General features: G+C 37.4%; 1 protein-coding gene across 4 annotated transcripts in view; it reads right to left on the bottom strand.

Moving 5' to 3' along the window:
* SMOC2 (SPARC related modular calcium binding 2) overlaps nucleotides 1–18,597 on the bottom strand; it is a 139,523-nt gene that overhangs the window by 79,364 nt on the left and 41,562 nt on the right. For all 4 annotated transcript variants that reach the window (XM_054063327.1, XM_054063329.1, XM_054063326.1 and 1 more), the window contains exons 3-4: nucleotides 5,006–5,112; nucleotides 3,749–3,848 (exon numbers count right to left, since the gene is read on the bottom strand). In XM_054063327.1, coding sequence (XP_053919302.1) covers nucleotides 3,749–3,848; nucleotides 5,006–5,112 — 207 coding nt within the window. The remainder of the gene's footprint in view (nucleotides 1–3,748; nucleotides 3,849–5,005; nucleotides 5,113–18,597) is intronic.

The raw sequence follows: 18,597 nt of genomic DNA, 5'->3' as shown, positions 1-18,597 counted from the left end.
AACAAGTCTTACGAGGAGCGGCTGAGGGAACTGGGGTTGTTTGGCCTGGAGAAGTGCATGAGGGTGGACCTTATTGCTCTCTGCAACTACCTGAAAGGAGGTTGTAGAGAGGAGGGTGCTGGCCTCTTCTCCCAAGTGACAGGGGACAGGACAAGGGGGAATGGCCTCAAGCTCCACCAGGGGAAGTTCAGGCTGGACATCAGGAAAAAAATTTTCACAGAAAGGGCCACTGGGCACTGGCAGAGGCTGCCCAGGGAGGTGGTGGAGTCCCCATCCCTGGAGGTATTTAAAAGACGGGTGGATGAAATAATCAGGGGCATAGTTCAGTGGTTGATAGGAATGGTTGGCATTGGTGATCCTAGAGGTCTTTTCCAACCTAGTGATTCTGTGATTCTGTGAAAAAAGACAACTTCAGTAAGGGCAACCAGAGCAACTTTGAAAAAGAATGGCTCATACAGCTATCCTAGATACATAAAAAAATACACATGTAACACTTCTGTCTCACAGCTTGCAACAGCTTAAGGATGCATCACTTATGAAACTAACCAACATTAATAGTTAGATTAACTTAGATGATGTTTCACCCATCCAATATCACACAGTAAACGGACAGGGAATGGAATCAGGAAACCAAACTCCTAACTGCCCACCCTAAATTCTGCTCCATTTTTTCCTTTATTAAAATCCAAGTTCTTCAAGGCTGATATGCTCTTCTTTCCCATTTCTGTATATTCACCAAATTTAGAAGTGGTTCTACTCGAAGAAAAATGAAAAGCAAGAAATTATCCCATAATTTAGGAACAGCATAGTTGATGAGACATTTTTTCAAACCTGATCTGAAATTACTGAAGACCTAACCTAGAACTGAAAAGAAACACTGAACATTTTCATTAGCAAGAGACATTTTTGCACATTCCATGGTATCGCATTTCCTATGAGAAAATCTTTGCAAAAGCGTGTTCACAAGGGACATCTTTATTCTCAATGTTCACCTGCCATCTTTATTTTCAATGCACACTGTCCTCTAAAGGTGAAAGGTGACAAAAGTGATCCTGGGAGAAAAAAATCTGGCACATGCAAATGGAGAAACCTGCAGAAATGCCTTTGAACCAGCCATAGTGTCATGCATGCAGAATCCTCAGAAGCAAGTGAAAATACATAAACTTGCCAGTGTCAGGATGCCACCACTACAGGAGATCTGCCTGCAATACCAAAAAATAGCAAGGTGATGCCTGTAATGAGGCTAGCAACAACACGATGTATCAGATGACTAGTGATAACAGTGTTGGAAGAAATTAAATTCCTGAAATACTAATTAAGACAAGAGTACTCAACTTCAGTATTCCTGTGTATAGTGGTGCTAAAGAAAAAGTATAAAAGGGAATCTATGGTGATCTGGAAAATGTCAACAGTCATTCTAAGGACAAAAAAAAACCTCTCTGCTATCCTAAACAGATGGTGCTTTTGAATGTATAATGGGAAATGGGAGAAGGGTGCAGTTGTGCTTCAGACTTTCATCCTACAATATAAGAGCAAAGTTTTGCCTTATTCTATCACATAACTAAGAAAATCTGTAGCTGTCTTCTGTATTGAATGAAAAGGTTTCTCTAGAACTCTTAAGATGGAGCTCTTAGGCACTACCACTGCAAAAGCCCCTAGCACTTCAAATCTATTTCTTAACTCTGCTGTAGCTGGACTTCTTTCCTGAGGGACAAAGGAGAAGTGGTGAGCAGTAAAACATGAGAGCACTGATACACGCAGCAGATGAAATCTACAGAGATAATCCTAAAGGGTCTCATAAAACTGGAAAACTACCCACAATCTTCCATGGAGCAAAAGCAGACTCTGCATATTCACTTGGGCCCTGGAACAGCCTATTAACATCTGAGCTAGTTTTATAAGTTAAAATTGAGTGCTACTATCACCTTCACCTTAGCATTTCTGTAAAACTAACATCCCTTCCTACTCCTCCAAAATTGTACTGAATCAGTCTGGTGGTTTATCTGCCAGGAACACGAATCTGCCTTTGAGAATAACTAGGGCTTGGTTTCTGTAGAGACAGAACGCTTCTCATACTAATCTTTTAATTAGCATTGAACTACACTGTAGCTTCTCCTTAATAATATTGAATGTAAAAACAAAAAATTGAAATTGCAGTAACTAACTGAGCAACATTTCGAGCCAAAAATGCCATGTGTTGTGACATATCTGTCAAACAATTACTTGTTGAACCTTCAGCATCAGCATGACCCTTTTTTCACTGATGTCAGTGAAAAGACAGGAAGCTACAAATTGATATTGCAGAGAAAGCAATGAAGGCATACTTTCAGAGAAACCCTGGCTATAGACATGCAAAAGCACCTATATTCAAGAATACACTGAAGAACAAAAATGTCATCCTAACTATATGTCTTCTGAAGATGTGATGCAGTTATAAACAGTAATTACAATAAAATAAGTGCACATTTTTTCTCTATTATAAGGGTTCTGAACATTTTATATTACTTTTCACAATTGACTGACATTCCACAGTTACTTTTCAGACTGAATGAAAAGGATTAGTCTGAAGAGTATTCTTTCTAGTGAAAGTTCACCTACAGGCAAGATGCATGGAAAATCCTGCAAATTATTTAAACAAAACAGACCTTAAAAGTGGAATTATCTTTTATTATCTTTGGTGAAACTCTTCCTTCATCTATTTACTAAAAGCATCAGTATTGTGCTTGGACAACTGAAGTACATCAGAGTAGGTAAATTCCCTCTAAGGCCCTAATCCACTTTCATCCCAGCTTCATTTACGCTACAGGGGTAGCGTTTTTGAAGTTCTTTCTTCCACTCTCTGACAGAGAATGCTGTTGGAGCACAAACTGAAATGCAACACATAGAGCTGAAGTATTTTTAAAGCTATTTCTGTGCAATTCTGTCAGCCTCAAGGAAAGCAAACAGCGATTCCGGCAACTGTACACACACCGGGGATTTATATTTATTATCCATGTCAATGAAATAGGGTCAGAAGCAAATTCCTAGCAAACAGTGAACCTGTTATTTGTCCTGTTGAAAGACAAAGGGCAATATGTATGGCATATGAGTTTGATTTGCTAATTAATTGTCTACAGACAATGATTCCATTATGTTTTTAATGCTTTGTTTAATTTTTATTTCTCCTCTGGATTAGGTAATTTATGGGATTTGCTGCAGGAGCTCTTTTTTTTGGACTATATTACAAATGAAGACATATACACTTGATATTTTTTGAGGACATGGATTTATCTTCTATACTCTTAGACACTCAAAATATTGAAAAGGCAAAGCCCTTTAAATTATTTTGCAATGAGATTATGTGCAAGAAATTTTCGACATAAGGAAAAGACTACCTCAGCAAGTCAGCTGCATGTTTTCATATATTGACACATAAATATCGTACGAATAACCACTGCAGAAACACACTTTCATTGTCAGATTTTAGCATGAATACATAGATCATAGAATCACAGGAACATTTGAGTTTGCAGTGACCTCAGAACTCATACAGGGCTACCTTAAAAGTTAGACCAATTTCATCAGAGAGTTGTCTACTTGAGATTTGCGTATCCCCAAGGATGGGCTAACCAGTTTCTGCCGGCACCTGTTTCTGGGCTATACCACTGTTCCAGTGAATATTTTTTTCCTTAGGTCTAATCAGATGCTGCAGACAAACTCTATGATTCATGAGACAATGTCATAACCTGGCCAGCCAAACAAGTCTTACCTGGACACCGTGGAGTTTTGTGGGCCACAGCTGTACCACTGATAGGACGACCATTGGGAGTGACACACCAGCAGTATCCAGTGTAACTATGGCACTGCACCTGTCAGAAACAACATGAGACATATGCAGTTCGTCAGACCTGTGTTTGTTGTTCCATACCATTCGTGACACTAAGTATAAAAGACTTCATAAAAGTCTTTTTTGCTGGACCTATAAAAGTCCAGAGAACTATATTGACAATTCCTAGAACAATAAACCATAATGGACTTAATCTCAGTCTTACATATGATTATTTAGCATAAAGAAGAGTTTATTTCATGCAAGGTGTGGCACATCCTTCAGAATCCAATGCAAAACTATTGAAATATATGATTGTTTACACCCTATTTCAGAAGACTGATGTGCAGGTGCTATGAAAACCTCACAACCAAGTTCCTCAAGGGACACATAAACTGTTCCTGAAGCAAGTGAACTTGAGGTTTTTTCCACATAGAGAACATACTGTTCCACCCACTGAAGGAGCTGTACAGAGTGCTTCTGCCAGCATTATTCATATCCCAAGCTGTCAGAAAGGAAACTCTTGGAATTCCTCTTAGAAATCAATTGCAGTATATTTCCTGAGGGCCAATATCACTTCCTTCACCATGCTTAAAATGAGGAATGCCTTCTGCACAACTCTGCAACTGAAATGCAGTATAGAGGCAGCAGATGGTGATCTTGATTGTAATATATATTACAGGCTAAGCTTCTAACTGCGTCCCTTCTGAATTCTATGATCTAACCTAAGTAAATTAGTCTCAGATCATATTCTTGAGCAGAAATTCAGTTGAGAATAGGTAAGAATCCTGTGTGACTCATGCTTTAGCACTAAGATATAGACACTGGTCACAAGATTTCTGGTTCAGATCAGGAACAGATGAGAAATTCCAAGGATTTTACCATCTGATGAGTATTTAGGGGCTACAAGAATGACTCAGCTGCCTCAGCCTAGAAAATAAGAAGTGTTTTGCATGAACATTGGTAATGTTTAGCTCTTTTCCTGGCCAAATCTGAAAAAAAAAAAAAAAAAAAAACCAAACGAAGACTTGTCACAAAACATTGATTTTCCTTCCATTTGTTAATACCTTTGTTAGCACAAATTACATCTTGTTTTGAAATTACATTTCCTGTCAGTACATTTTTCTCCTCTCCATCCTCTGCAAACAAACATATTCTGACTTTCAGGCCACATATGATACGGAATGAAAAATTTTCAACCTGACTGTATGTGCCATCATCATTGCATTCTGGGATAAACACTTGTTGAAATTCCTTGCGAGCTTGTTCCTGGGTGTACTTCCTCTCAGCCACACATCTGGAAATATCTAGAGAAAGGAAGAAGACAACTCAGTTGGATGATGCAAAATGAGGAATATATAGGTAATAATCTAAACTAAGAAAAAGGAAGAAGGCTCTGAGACCCACATAAAGATAATTATATTTATGATCAGTGAAATGATATGATCACTTGCATCAGTTTTAGGAAAGAAAACTAATGGTAGACAATAATTTCTGGACAGTAGTCCAGAACTAGGAAATGAGAGGAAGAGATGCCTGGAGATAAAACCTTTCTTCTTCAACTACTGCCAAAGGACAGAAGCCAAAACAGGACTTCTCCTATTAATTTAACACAGCAATAGCTGCCACATTATGCCTACCAATATTCTTTCGGTGTTGGTGCAGCACCAGTTTTTAATGCTTCAGTAAAGGCAAAGCAGGCAGCATTTGCCTTGTTTTTCCTGCTGTGACTTTACACACTATTTACTGCAGTTAGGCAGTGATCTCAGTTGTGACTACTGGTGTGCCTACCATGCTGGTAAAAAAAAAAAATAAAATAAAATGCACTGTAGAGCACAGGACCTTGTTAGGGAGGTGATTCAAAAATAAATTTGGACAAGAGTAATTCATATTATGCTAAAATTGAGTGCAACAGTTTATGACTTGGACATGGCACAAGTCAAGTATACTCCATGATCCATGTGTACTATCCTGCACCATCTCCTGAGACACTTCGTACCGTTCTCTATCCAAGATGAGGTAGCAAAATAGACAGCTTTAATTCAGGAGAGTTACTATTAGCTAATAAATTATATTGTATACAACATGTACTTTATTTCAATTAGACAGCCAAGGGCTGAGAAAAGACACATAACATAATATTTTTTGTTTAAAGCCACTACGAATTTTAGCTTGTTGCTGACGCAGAATCAATACTTAAGGATCTGCTTGAGATAAGCAATTGTAGGAGAAATGAGAATACCAGGCATGATTCAGGTAGTATTAATGATTTCAAGATGTGGCTGTAACATCTGAATTGGAATGTTCTCAAGCATACAAGCAGAGAAATTTGCCGATTCTGATCCCTGTTTTATTTAAAGAATGTTTCACAGTAACTGGCTAGTTCCCTTCTAGGGCTAGAACTCTCCAGTAATTACCTATAATACAGCGGTGGTGACGTGATTTGTGAATGTTTGTGCATTTCTTAGAAAGCCCAAGGAGATGCTTTTCATGCATGTAAGCTGCACACTGAACAAAATCTAAATAGTGAGGCAACACTTTCACTTCCATACTAGATGCCAGCACATCTTGACAGGATTTTAGCATCTAACAGTCCCTGGGAGCACGACAGTGAGCCAGCTAAGTTTCCAGTCACTCAAGCACCCTCTTTACACCAGTATCATCCAGACATACACGCACAGAACCAGCACGGAAGCTTGGTACAACTGCAGAAGGCCTTTGTACAGGATGAATCTTTCACTGGTCATCTCCACTAAGCTTTGGACAACTCACCTGGCAACATAAGCACAAAAAAATCCCTTGAAGCTCTAGGCAATCTAGTGTGGAAGTGAAGCATAACAAGGACATAAACCAGTCCTCAGCATCTGCATCCTGAAAACAAAACTAGGGCCCCTTAATTCTGACCTTTATATTGATACATGCTCATCTTGGATTCTTGTGCACTACTACTGCACATTAGTTTACTGTACATTAGTTTACTCTTCTCACGGGAGCATTATGAGAGTTGTATTGGGCTGTTTCAGGAGAGATATTCACAGAGATAATATGTTACCTAAAATGGACATGTAAGTTCAACCATCCAGAAATGTGACAAACATAATGGTGAACTGAATTAATTTGTACTCTGGTAGTTTAATAACTTGTTTCATCGAGGAAAAATTATAGCCAATGTACTGTGAAGCTCAGGTAAATTCTGTAAAGGAAAGCACTGCCAAAGATTTTTGCAGGAAAAAAGGAACTTTTTAAGCAAGCTTTGGTGTTGTAAGCCTTCTTCTGAGCATAGTTTGGTTATACAGTCCTTAATAACATGTGGTTTTAATGTAGCTAGTATTTTAACTGAAAATAAATCACTCTTTTGTTGGACCTGTGTCCTCGTTTTTCTAGAATGACATGTGGTTTAAATGTCTAAAAGGAAAAGTGATATAAATTCCATCACATAAGGTCTCTGGTAGAATACCAGCAGGGTTGTAAGTTTTCTCCAATATTTGAATTATCCTAAAACATGCCAAGGAACAAAAGAAGTTCTCCAAAACTGTCCACCACTTGTTCCTAAACTGCCTGATGCTCTAAAGGCTGCCTATTTGTGGATGATCTAATATGCTTTAAAATCAACAATGATCAAATTTAGTGGAATATAAAAAATCACATTATTTTGTATTATATAACCATGGAAACATTTTAAAACTGTTGGGCATTACTGTGCTTCAGTATACCCAAAATAAACCCACGAGGAAGAACTCTTATCAAGTTAAGCCTTTGAAACTGTGTACAGTCAAAATATTATTCCGAGTTCTGTTTTTTCTTATTTCACTATGGCATTACCACCAAGGAATAACTATGACATAGAGATGTGGTCCAAACCTAGCAGAAGAAATTTAATAGGGTGGTCCAGATAAAAAGAAGACATATAAAAACATTCTTCCTCACAATACTAATGAACATTAGATTATTCATTCAGAGAAGCTAAATTTCTTCCAAATAAAGCATCACTGGAGCCAAAAGAAGTTATAATATTTTTTATAATAAATGTGTAAGATTGTACCATCTGAGCATCTACTTCTGTGTCCTGGTTGCAATACATTCTAAACCACCTATGCAATTTCAAACAAATTTTCCAAAGGCAAAGAGGAATTCAAAAGATTTAAGTGCTATAAATTCACCAAAAATAACAGCTGAAAAAAATGATGAAAAAATTAGTTCTTGCTACGATGATGAAAAGGCTGAAACATGAACCCATATCAAATTGTCAGACAAGAGACAGATCCAGGGGCACCTTTCAGCTCTTACTAGGCAAAAGTCTGTGATGGGTGACATCCTGATCCATAGAGAAATGAACCTTCCATATGGCCATTGCTCACATTTACTCAGCAGAGACAAATCTGAGACTCACTGTGTGAAGTTCTGTAAGTGCACAGAAACAGCTCTTGTCCACAAGCCCCTCTTTGCACCTTGCACAAGTATAACTAATGAAGATGACTCACATGACTCTCAAATTAGTAAGATGAATCTATGTTTAAATAGCTAGTCAGAAGGAGATTTACAGGAACATTGACATTTAAGGGGATACCAGTGAAATCTCAACATACAGATTCAACTTTCCTCTTTATCTAGAACAGGAATTACTCAGGTCAGGACGAACGCTGATTAGTTTTAAATAAAGACCATGACAAAAAGGTGGTGGGACTTATCTGATACCGCTGCATTAGTTAATCAGCTGCCATCTTTGATTCTGGTCATCATGGACCCTGAACAAGTGGGTTGTACTGTTTTGAGATGAATGGTGTCACACTGGTGATGAACAGCCTAAGAACAAAAAGGACTCCAAGTCTGCAAGGTTTTGGAAGGATGAAAAGCACTGTGCAACACCATGCATCACTGGAGCATAGCAGCCTTGTTTCACTATTATTATATTGGATTTCTAGCTCAAAATGAAAAAAGCTTTTTTTTTTTTTTAAAAAATCTGTTTTTGTTAAACTTTTGGAACCATCTAGCAAAAGAATAAGGGGCTTGGAAACTGTAATTGAATTCTGAGTAGAATTCCCACTAGACTTTATTTCTCTCCCTAGCTAAAGCATTAACAAGGGAGTCAGCAGGCTCAAGCCAGAATCTTGTATAGGATTGGTGAAAAGCCCATTTGGCTCTAAGACCTGTATAAAGCTGGCTGAAATGAGATCTTATTTGCCTATATTCGGACAATGGGCAAGGCTAACTTTGCAAATATGTATGCCTAGCTATAATCTTGAATTAACTCAATAACTTGGCCCTGTGAGACTATCTTCTCAACTCCAGGTAAATGAGCTTTTACATCCTATGTGCTTGCTGGGAAATAAGTTCTCCTGTCATAGAAACTGAGCATGAAGACTCATTGGTTTACCCTCAGTTAGCTCATTTGGACTGCATAAGCTGTTAAACTGAGTTGGTACAAGGCTCGATGCATTCTAGCACGCTACGTTGGCTAGTATGTTGATTGTAAAGCACTGTGACTTACCACCAGGACTGCAGAGACAGAGTTTAAAAGACAAATGTATCTTGGGATACATAATTGAAGACAAAAATAGGTGTGTGGGAATAAACAGTACACAGAACTGAGGAGATACCAGAGTTGTAGCTGTTCGGGTAAGTCTTTCTGAATTGCTCTGGTGACAATTCTGGCTGCCAGAAGAGACCAGTGTCTGGAAGGCACACATAAAATATAAAGTAATTTTAATTCTGTGCTAAGCTTCTGTACGCAACAGGGAAGATTTTCACCTATGAAGTGAAGTAGCGCCAGCACAACACTGCAGGATCCAGAACCAGATTCCCTTATGCATAACATCTGGGAGCACCGGACTTCCTGCAACAGCACTGAAATCAATAGGAAACAGAAGTGCGCGAGGAAATTCTGGAAACAGAATTAGCCTCACAAACAGCACAGGACTGACTTAGAACTAATCTCATTTTATGCCTTATTTCCAACAGTACAGTGCTGAAAACACTGAGCTTTGAGGGTGGGAAAAAAAAAAGAAAATATCTTTCAACCTCAACTCTGCTGGCTAATCATTGAATAATACGTGAGTATCACACAGAGAGAAGTTTAGTACCGCAAAGTAGAAGTTTATCTTTAAAACAATGACACAAACTCATCAAGGGTGTAAACAACATCTCTAAAGTGACATTTAATACAACTGAATTTACAGCAACTTTGGGGCTCCACAGGGAGATTTAACTCAGATTCTCTCATGGAAAAGTAAACAGCTTGCCAAAAGAAGAGATAAATGTCCTGCAAAGATTTTGATTTATTGATAGTTCATCTGGTATTTCTTGGTTTGTGATATATTTCAGTAAGAATAAAAGTACTTTTCCCAGTCCCAATACACTAAGCAGACTCTGCTTGCTTTCAAAGAGATTACTGCATGTGACACAGGATCGTTATATATTTATGCATAAAATACACTTCACAGTTTATTTAGTTATTTTATTACAGATGGAATATCCTGAACAGATCAGAAACATTTACCACTTTGCTAAAGCTACTTATAAAGTGGTAAAACGTAATCGCTTGAAGAAAAAAGTCTCTTGTGGGTTGTTCTTACACTAAAGAGGAAGCTCTTCTAAACCCACATAGATGTGACCACGCAGACCTGGTATAAACACACAAAATCCAAATACCTCTCACTGTTTCTCTGATAGGCTTCCCTTATTGCCCCTCCATTATGCTTGAATACCTGCATACACTTACTTGCCCTTAAACTTAGAAATATACAGTGGAACAAGCGGTTTGTAAGTTACCTATCCACCTGAGCACTTTACTGAATTGTCCCAACAATGAAATAGAATTTTCTTCTACTTCTGTGTTTCTTTCCCACTGCTATACCCTTTTACTAACTGGTAGTGATATGATAAAATAAAATGGTGTTAATTTTTATTTCATTTGGCATAAAAAGGTTTTATTCAGTGCACAAGATACCATATGGTTTACATGGCAAAACCAGCTCACAACATGAAAATTTTCTATGATACTTGATGTAGGTCCATGTGTATTCCAAAGAACTGATCACATCTACCAACAAAGCATATAAATAGCTGTTGCCTCTAGTTATAGGAAACATATAGCAGGCTATACATGCTCAAAGTTTCAGTTTCAAAGATGGTTATTAGCCTCTTGGGGTGGAAAGGGCATCAGCATTCATCTGACATTCAGCCTGACACAGCCATAAAAAAAAAAAAACAAACTTGCTGCTTTGTGACAAGGGTTGCCTGACTCTTTCACTATTTATTTTTATCATTGTATTCTGGATTCAAACAAAACAGCAGAGCAATCTTAGCCTAAACTCTCCTCTGTTGGCATCTAACAGAGGCAGGCAGTGCGGGTTTTCTCCGCTGTTTTCTTATCTTCTCCCCCTCCCCCCACTCCAATTTGCCATCACACAGTAAAGCTAAGCTTTAAAATGAAATAAGGAATGTTGTCCTGAATTCCTTCTTGGCACAATAATATTTCTCTCTATTTGCTAACAGTCACATTTGGAGAGATACAGTCTGACCAGAATTGAACCAAATATTTGCAAGAAAAAACAAAGCTTCAGCTTTCTGATTTTTTACATACCGAGGGCCAGGACAGAGATTTGCTAAATAGTTTGGAGAAATCTAATACAGGCCAATTTATAATTCTTGCACTGAAAATCTGAGAAGGCATGCAACAATTTGTGGTTTCTGGTCTTCAATGCAGTATTTTTGCTTTAGCACTAGTAGTTTTTGCTAAACTTGCTTTAAGATGGTCATTTCATATTAAACCTGAAACTTACATTGAAAATGCATGAGCAGAAATGAAATCTCCACAAAATTAAATAAAAACAGTTTCATATAATTACAGTAGTGCATATTTGATTCTAAAAATATACTTTTGTGTGTCTAAGAATGCTCCTATATGCCTTGTTTCCGTGCAGTCTGGCTTTGGCAAATCCTGCTTGGTGAAGTATTAACAATTCAATATCAAGAAAACTGAAGTTTTTAGAAAGAGAGAAATTCTGCCTTCAGCAAACTGTCCATACTATTTTAGTGTTATTTGTCCCATGTTCCCTGTACCATTGGACACATTTAAAAGAGCAAAAGATATTCCACAAGAAATATTCCAAACGTCCTTGGAACTTCATTCACCTCCATTAAACACCTACTAGAAAGTACAATCAGAAGCTAACTCCTCTTGCTTTCAGAGACTACATAAATTATAAGTTATGTACATAGATACATTTTGTTCACCGAGATATTGAAAGTTTTGTTTCTCAGATTAACACCTTTAGTAGAGTGGCTTGATACATAACAGCTTGATGCATAACAAAAATGCAGGCTGAGAAAATTATGCTGGGATTGAACAGTGTTTGTATCAGGATTGCCAGCACTACAGTATGGAAACTTACAGTCACCCTAAGATTAAACGCGGTGTTTACAGTAATAAAATATGTCTGAAAAAGGAGGAGAGAGCTCCTAGCTAAAGCATTTTAAGATAAACATCTGTCTTATTATCAATCTTTTTCCCAGCAAGTTTATTTTCAAAAACAACCAAAACTATACCACTTCTTAACATATTCACATTTTATTATATTTTTCAATAATAATAATAACCTTATTATTACTGTTTTTTTGAATAAAAATTCCTCGTAAAATATGAAGGAAAACAAAAAAAAAGGGAGAGGACAAAAGAAGTAATGAGCACAAGTGAAAACTGTTCTGCTTGCAATCTACAGATCAGTGTGTGCTCCAGTTTATTTTATAGACTGATACCTTAGTCTACTCTCACTCATTTCAGTTAGGAAAAGAACCTAACCTAATGTCTTTCTCTTTCCAAATGAAATATCTTGGGAGTATGTTCTGCCTCCCAAACACAGACCACAGGGCTACCTCCCAAGCAGCAAGTGGACTGCCTCTGCCCACACACTGACTTAAGGGACTTCCTCAAGCACTGCAAGTACACACCAAGCTCACACGCTGCTCACAGGCAAACCTAAACTTGAGGACAGCCTCTGTGGGATTACAGAACAAGGTGCACACTCAGAAACCAGTTCCAGCATTTACAACTCAGTTCATTAGCTAAGAGGCAACAGCAACGGTTGCCCAAAGGATGCTTAGAGTCATGAATTATAGAACCAAGTTTAATCTACATGCCAAACCAACTACTGCCCGGCAAAGGGAAAATCATACCAGCATGTTTACCCAAGGACAAAAAGGTACCTTAATTCATATAATTCCAAATTATTTCAGCAAGCCCTTAATTCATTCATTAACTCATTGTACTAACAGTTCAAGTGAGAAAAAAAATTCCACCATTGATGAAAACCTCATTTTGCTGAAAAAAACCTGCTGAGTGTTTCTTTCTTTAAGAAAACTAAACAGCAAATAGTAAAGTACCTCTTTGTGGGAAATTCCACTCATATTTTGATGTGCTTCAGTTCTTTATGTGAATCATGGGAATGAAGATAGTACCTTTTGTTATGTCTGTGATTGCCCATAAAAGAACGGCATTTTTAAACAGCCAGGCTCTTTAAGATACCATAAATGAATTAAGCTAAACATGACCTATCTAGGATTTCCAATGGAGAAAGGGGATCTACATCATTATAGAGTAACAATAATACTACTGTGTGTGATGGCTGTCCCTGTTGTGCTCACAAAGCAGCAAAGCCCTGCTGGGGCCACCTTTGCAAATATTGAATACATACTCTGAGTGCCAACCAGACATTTAAATGCCTAGCCTCTCATGACTTAAATATCACTCTGTGTAAAGCTCCTTACATTGCCTTTTTGAGCACAAACTGCTCAGAGATGTGTTCCAAGTCCAGTTTAAAAGTTACCTGTGAACTCAGGTTGCTGTTACATGATGGCAGTGGAGTAATGAAATATGATGCATTTTGGCAGCAGCAATTTTACAGTGATTGACAATTTGAATCAAACTTCAAGCTATTAGAGAAATACTGGTAGAGAAGACAATAAATCCAAGCACGTCAGCTGGTTCATTTCAAGAACTCTAGGTTAAGGCAAAGATACGCTGGCAGGACTGTACCAGTGAATTTTTCCAGTGATCACTATGTCATTACTAAGCCACTTGTTTAATACACTCAGAATACTAGTCTACAATGCCACAATTATGGGCCCGGCACATTCACTCAAACGGAAACTGAGAAAGAGAACAAATACTCTTAATGTTATTTAAGCAACAAGAAGAGTTAAAAAGAATGAAAAAAAAAAAACCCCAAACAAATATCAACATACTTTTAAATGTGTTTTCCTGCAATGCTTGCAGACCACTTTTAGGGCGATCTTTTGCTAAAGCAACAAGAAGTCCTCTTTGCTACTTTTAGAAGGACATCTTCAGGGAAGATAGAGGCTTTGCTGTTCAGGCAAAACGCTCCCAGTAGCTACAGACATCTAAAATCCAGTCACAGGCATTGCACATGCTCTTCAGCTTCCTCCTGACAAGCTGCCTAAGTCTCGGCAGACATTCATAGGAGAAGCTTAAGTGCAAACTATCCCAGATGAAATACAGTGCCACCTGTTTTAATTCACCCTTACACTATTCCCAAAACGGTGAATCGAACTCTTGCTGGCAACCAGCCATCATTCACTTGATGGTCCATTCGGAAGAAAACCTATAGTGCTTCCGCTAGACAATCCTGTTACAGACACTTCTCACTTTGAACAACATGTAATCAGCTACCAGACTTTTCTGTGCTTGAGACTTAAAATTGCTGAGATGGGAATTGAAAAGCTGTGAAATAAGAACTCTGCAAAAATCCCTTGATCCTGTAGGAAAGTCTTGCACTAACCTAGCAAGGACTAAAGCTCGTTGTCATGTCAAAAAAAGTGTTTAATTCAAAAAAAATCTGTCCCACTCATCTCCACCCAGCATCATAATTTCAGTTCTAAGAGTTAATATATGTTCCTTACTGTAATGGAAAACTATTTGAAAAGCCTAAAACTATTTGAAAAGTGCTGCACAAAAAAACATTTCCAAAGTTCACGGAAAAACACTTGTTCAATAGCGGGGAATGAATAGAGTAGCAAACCTGATAGAAAAATTCTATTGACTTTAGCAAAGGGGAAACTGGTATGAGTCTGTTAAAGCATTCTCTCATCTTTTTGTATTTATAATGCATATAAACCTTACTAGTTGTAGTAGAGGTAAAAATAGGTAAAGAATTCATGTCCAAGTTTGGACATAGAAATAGATCTACCCCAGCACGTATTGGGACAGTTCTGTAAGAGTAGTTAGAAGTTCACAGCTTGAAATGCTTTAAATCCCAAAAAAGAAAGTGGCTCTGTGCATGCAGCCTACTGGGAACAGCCCCTGGCCCATCTAACCCCTGATCCATGCAGACACAGTCCTCAGGAAAGCACAGCTGGCCCGTGCATATAATGCAACAGAGAACACTACCAGCTTACCAGTGTAAACAGTCGTATTGTGTCCTGATGCTGCTTAATTAATTAGTGTAGACATAGCTTCTGTGTCTTTCTGACCAGTTTAAAAGCAATCAGATTTCTTTTCCACTTCTTGTATGTGTTGTTTCTTTAGCCATGCTGGGCCAGATTTATCATGAAACATTTTTGTGTGTGTGTAGCAGATCCCTATCACAGGTGATATTTTAACAGTTCCCCTAACACAAAAAACATTTCTCAGTCGTCAACAAACATTTACTTATTAATTTGATAATCTTATTTCACAGTAAATATCTGTGTCAAGCAAGTGGCAAATCTCCAGAACTTCAGAGTTTAGCTTTCATTCAGAAAAATATCCAAGAATGTGGTTGTTCATCTACAGTGTTCACAGATTATTTGAGACCGCTGGAGGGTGGAAATTTTACAGAATTGTAACTTCTTTTAGCATTTCCAAGCTCAACAATGGATTCCAGCACTGTGTGCAAGTCGATTGTAAGAAAAAATATACATGTATATAAAAAAATATTACAACATTTTGTAACGTCTTCAGAAAAGCCCACTACCAGAACAGTTTATTTTGTCAAAGCTGAGTTGTTTTTTAGAACTGAGGGGAGGGTTCAGGTTTCATTCATTTTCAGGTTGTTCAAGCTGTTTTGATGTCTGCCTCAGCCATCAGGTATCAGAACAAAAGTGCAAGAAAAGAAACAAGTTTTAATTCTGCCAGTTTTCTGTCACAGAGTTTTAAGATCCAGGATCTAAAAATGGTTTCTTTTGCAATGCTAAAGAATTACCTGCGCTAAGGACTGTTGCTGTGAATGAAACTTAAGAAAGGAGAGCAAGCATATTTAAATGAAATAATCCTTCTGTAATTTTATTATTGAAAGAATCAAAACCAAAGAATCAAACCAGACAAATGCTGAGAACAGGTAAGAAAGAGCAAAGAGTCGATCTAAATTTGGCTTTCTAAGAAAGAAGACACAGAAAAAGCAGTCATCAGTCTGGTGGTGGTTCAAAATCCCTTATATATTTAAAAACAAACCACAGTCCTGAACATATAAACAAGAAAATGATGGACTCAAAACTATTCCAAAAGGTTGTCAACATAAACTGTCAAATTGTTCAGATTTCTAGCAGATAGACCAAACTGAACAAAATCTTGCTCGCTACTTTTTCAACTAATTAAAATGGTACCTGGAAGTATTTAATTGTCAGACAAGATTTTTGTGAGATAAACACGGATTTTTCCCTGAGAAAACAGGAGGAGACAGACACAGACCTAAGATTTTTTCAGTCAATGATGGATGAATGTGAGACTTAGACCTAAAGCTGTGGATCCTATACCAAGAATCATCTCTTTTCTCCCTTCATAATTTCCACACATAAGCATTCATGTTTCTTTCCCTTTTTCCTTTATTAAAAATCTCAAAACTTGCTTCAAAACTGATTGGGGTTTTTCTAGGGGGTGGGATGTCTGTTTTTTGGGGGGTGACAGATCATCACTTCTAAAAGAATTTTCTTTCATTCCAGCATGGAATGAAAACAAATTCTGAAACCTTGAAAGGTGACCTGAAATGGAACAGCCACTTTTTGGTTAGTCCTACTAAAACAACCCTCTGCTCTTTGGTCAAGCATCACCTGTAACAACAAATTTCAACAGTCAAAAGTAACTGGTTCAAAAGAGGTCTTAATCTGAGGACTTCCTTAGCTTTCCCAGCAGAATGTTTGATGGAACTATCAAAAACAGGTCTAGCAATCCTAAAACTGAAACTGCAGCTTGACCAATGAATCGTCTTTTTTTTTTCCTCTAAGACTTATTTTTACAGCTTGAAATGTTTCTGATGATTGCAGCCATGGGGAGGAACAAAGACAATGGTCACTTCAAAACTTAAGACTGTTTTGACTGAGTAAGAAATGCTATGAAGTGTAAAATTAAAAGAGTACCGGTCTCTGGCTGATATTGACCAAGTATATTAGTGGCAATCACATGTCGATCAGCAATCAACAGAAAAAATATGTAAACATTAGAGTGATGTTTGCATTCATTCAACTGAAAGATTAAAAGCATCTGATGGATAAGGGCATGATGTATAGTTGCTATGAGCAATACTTAAGCTGCATAAGGTGTCCAATTCCAAGTCTACAGTTGTACTGATACACGACTCATTAATAGATAAACAGCAAATGAACACTTCTCCAATTAGAAGTTGTTGCCAGCCTCATTGGGAACACCTTCAGTTGGGCAATTCAATACATCTTTATGGAAAAAAATTCTTGGAGATGACATTGTCAATATGGTAAGAGGAAAAACCAAGAAAAAAATTCTGTTAAACTAATTTCTACAAGAGTGTGTAATGTTGTAAAGTATAAAATGAACAAATACAAAGTTTACAATAATTCTCTCTGTTGTTCATGAGCATAACAAAAGCTTTGGCTCAGGTAGCATCATTATGTTAACCTTGTTTGCAAAAGTAAATAGATCCATCAGCTAATACAATGGCTTATTATGAAAGCTCTGAAGAAAGAGCATAGTGTTTCATCTAGACAGAAGATGAGACAGAATGTCTCTCTGAAGCAGTCTTGATGCTTCAGAAGTTTGCTGGAGTTAATGGAGAGAGATGATGTGGAAAATTGCCTCCTAAAGGTAGAATCAGTGTGGTCCCTGGGGTTTTCTTCCCCCACACTTCTCTCTTTTGGATAGAGAGAAAGGGAAAGTAAATTTTTATGACCCCGGCTACTCTTACATTTTAAAAAGAAGATCATTGTGTTAGAAACAACCCTACACTTCAGTAAGGCACTATATTCACTAGCAGCCGGCTACTCTAAAAGTGAAAAGATTTAACTGTGTATAGTTTATAAGTAATGGAACTGAAGTGCTAGAGTTGCACTTCACAGTTTCTCTAAACAGAAGTCAGAAGTTAAAGAGTGGATGGTGTAGGTAGGAATGACCCGTGAGGGCTCTAAGTTTTACAAACCATTTCACTGAATATTACTCTGAGTTTTACAGAACTTTTAGCTATGTAAAAAAGAAAAAATATCCTATAATTTCTACATAATTATGTTGTGGAATTACATTTAAAAAAAGAAAGAAAAAAGAAAAAACTTCAACAGTAATCATTTTGATTTATATTTCTTTAATTTTTTTTTTAACTAAAAGATTGCAGTTTGGAAATACAATAACGAATTTTACCACCTCTAAGGCAAAATATTAAACTGCAGTAGACAAGAAACTGAAGGGAAATAACCTTGAGAGTCATTCTGAGCCTGACAATTATGTGGTCCTTCAGAACAAGGACCTAGCCTTACAGTTTCCTTAATAGTGATTTATTATAGTGCAAGTGGATGCGGGAGTCATATTTTTACCGACAGATAAAGATTAATTTATCTTC

The sequence above is a fragment of the Cuculus canorus genome, chromosome 3, assembly GCF_017976375.1.
Source record: "Cuculus canorus isolate bCucCan1 chromosome 3, bCucCan1.pri, whole genome shotgun sequence".
In the NCBI taxonomy this organism is placed as follows: Eukaryota; Metazoa; Chordata; class Aves; order Cuculiformes; family Cuculidae; genus Cuculus; species Cuculus canorus.
Note: the sequence above shows the minus strand (reverse complement) of the source record. Positions and strands in the feature narration are given on the sequence as shown.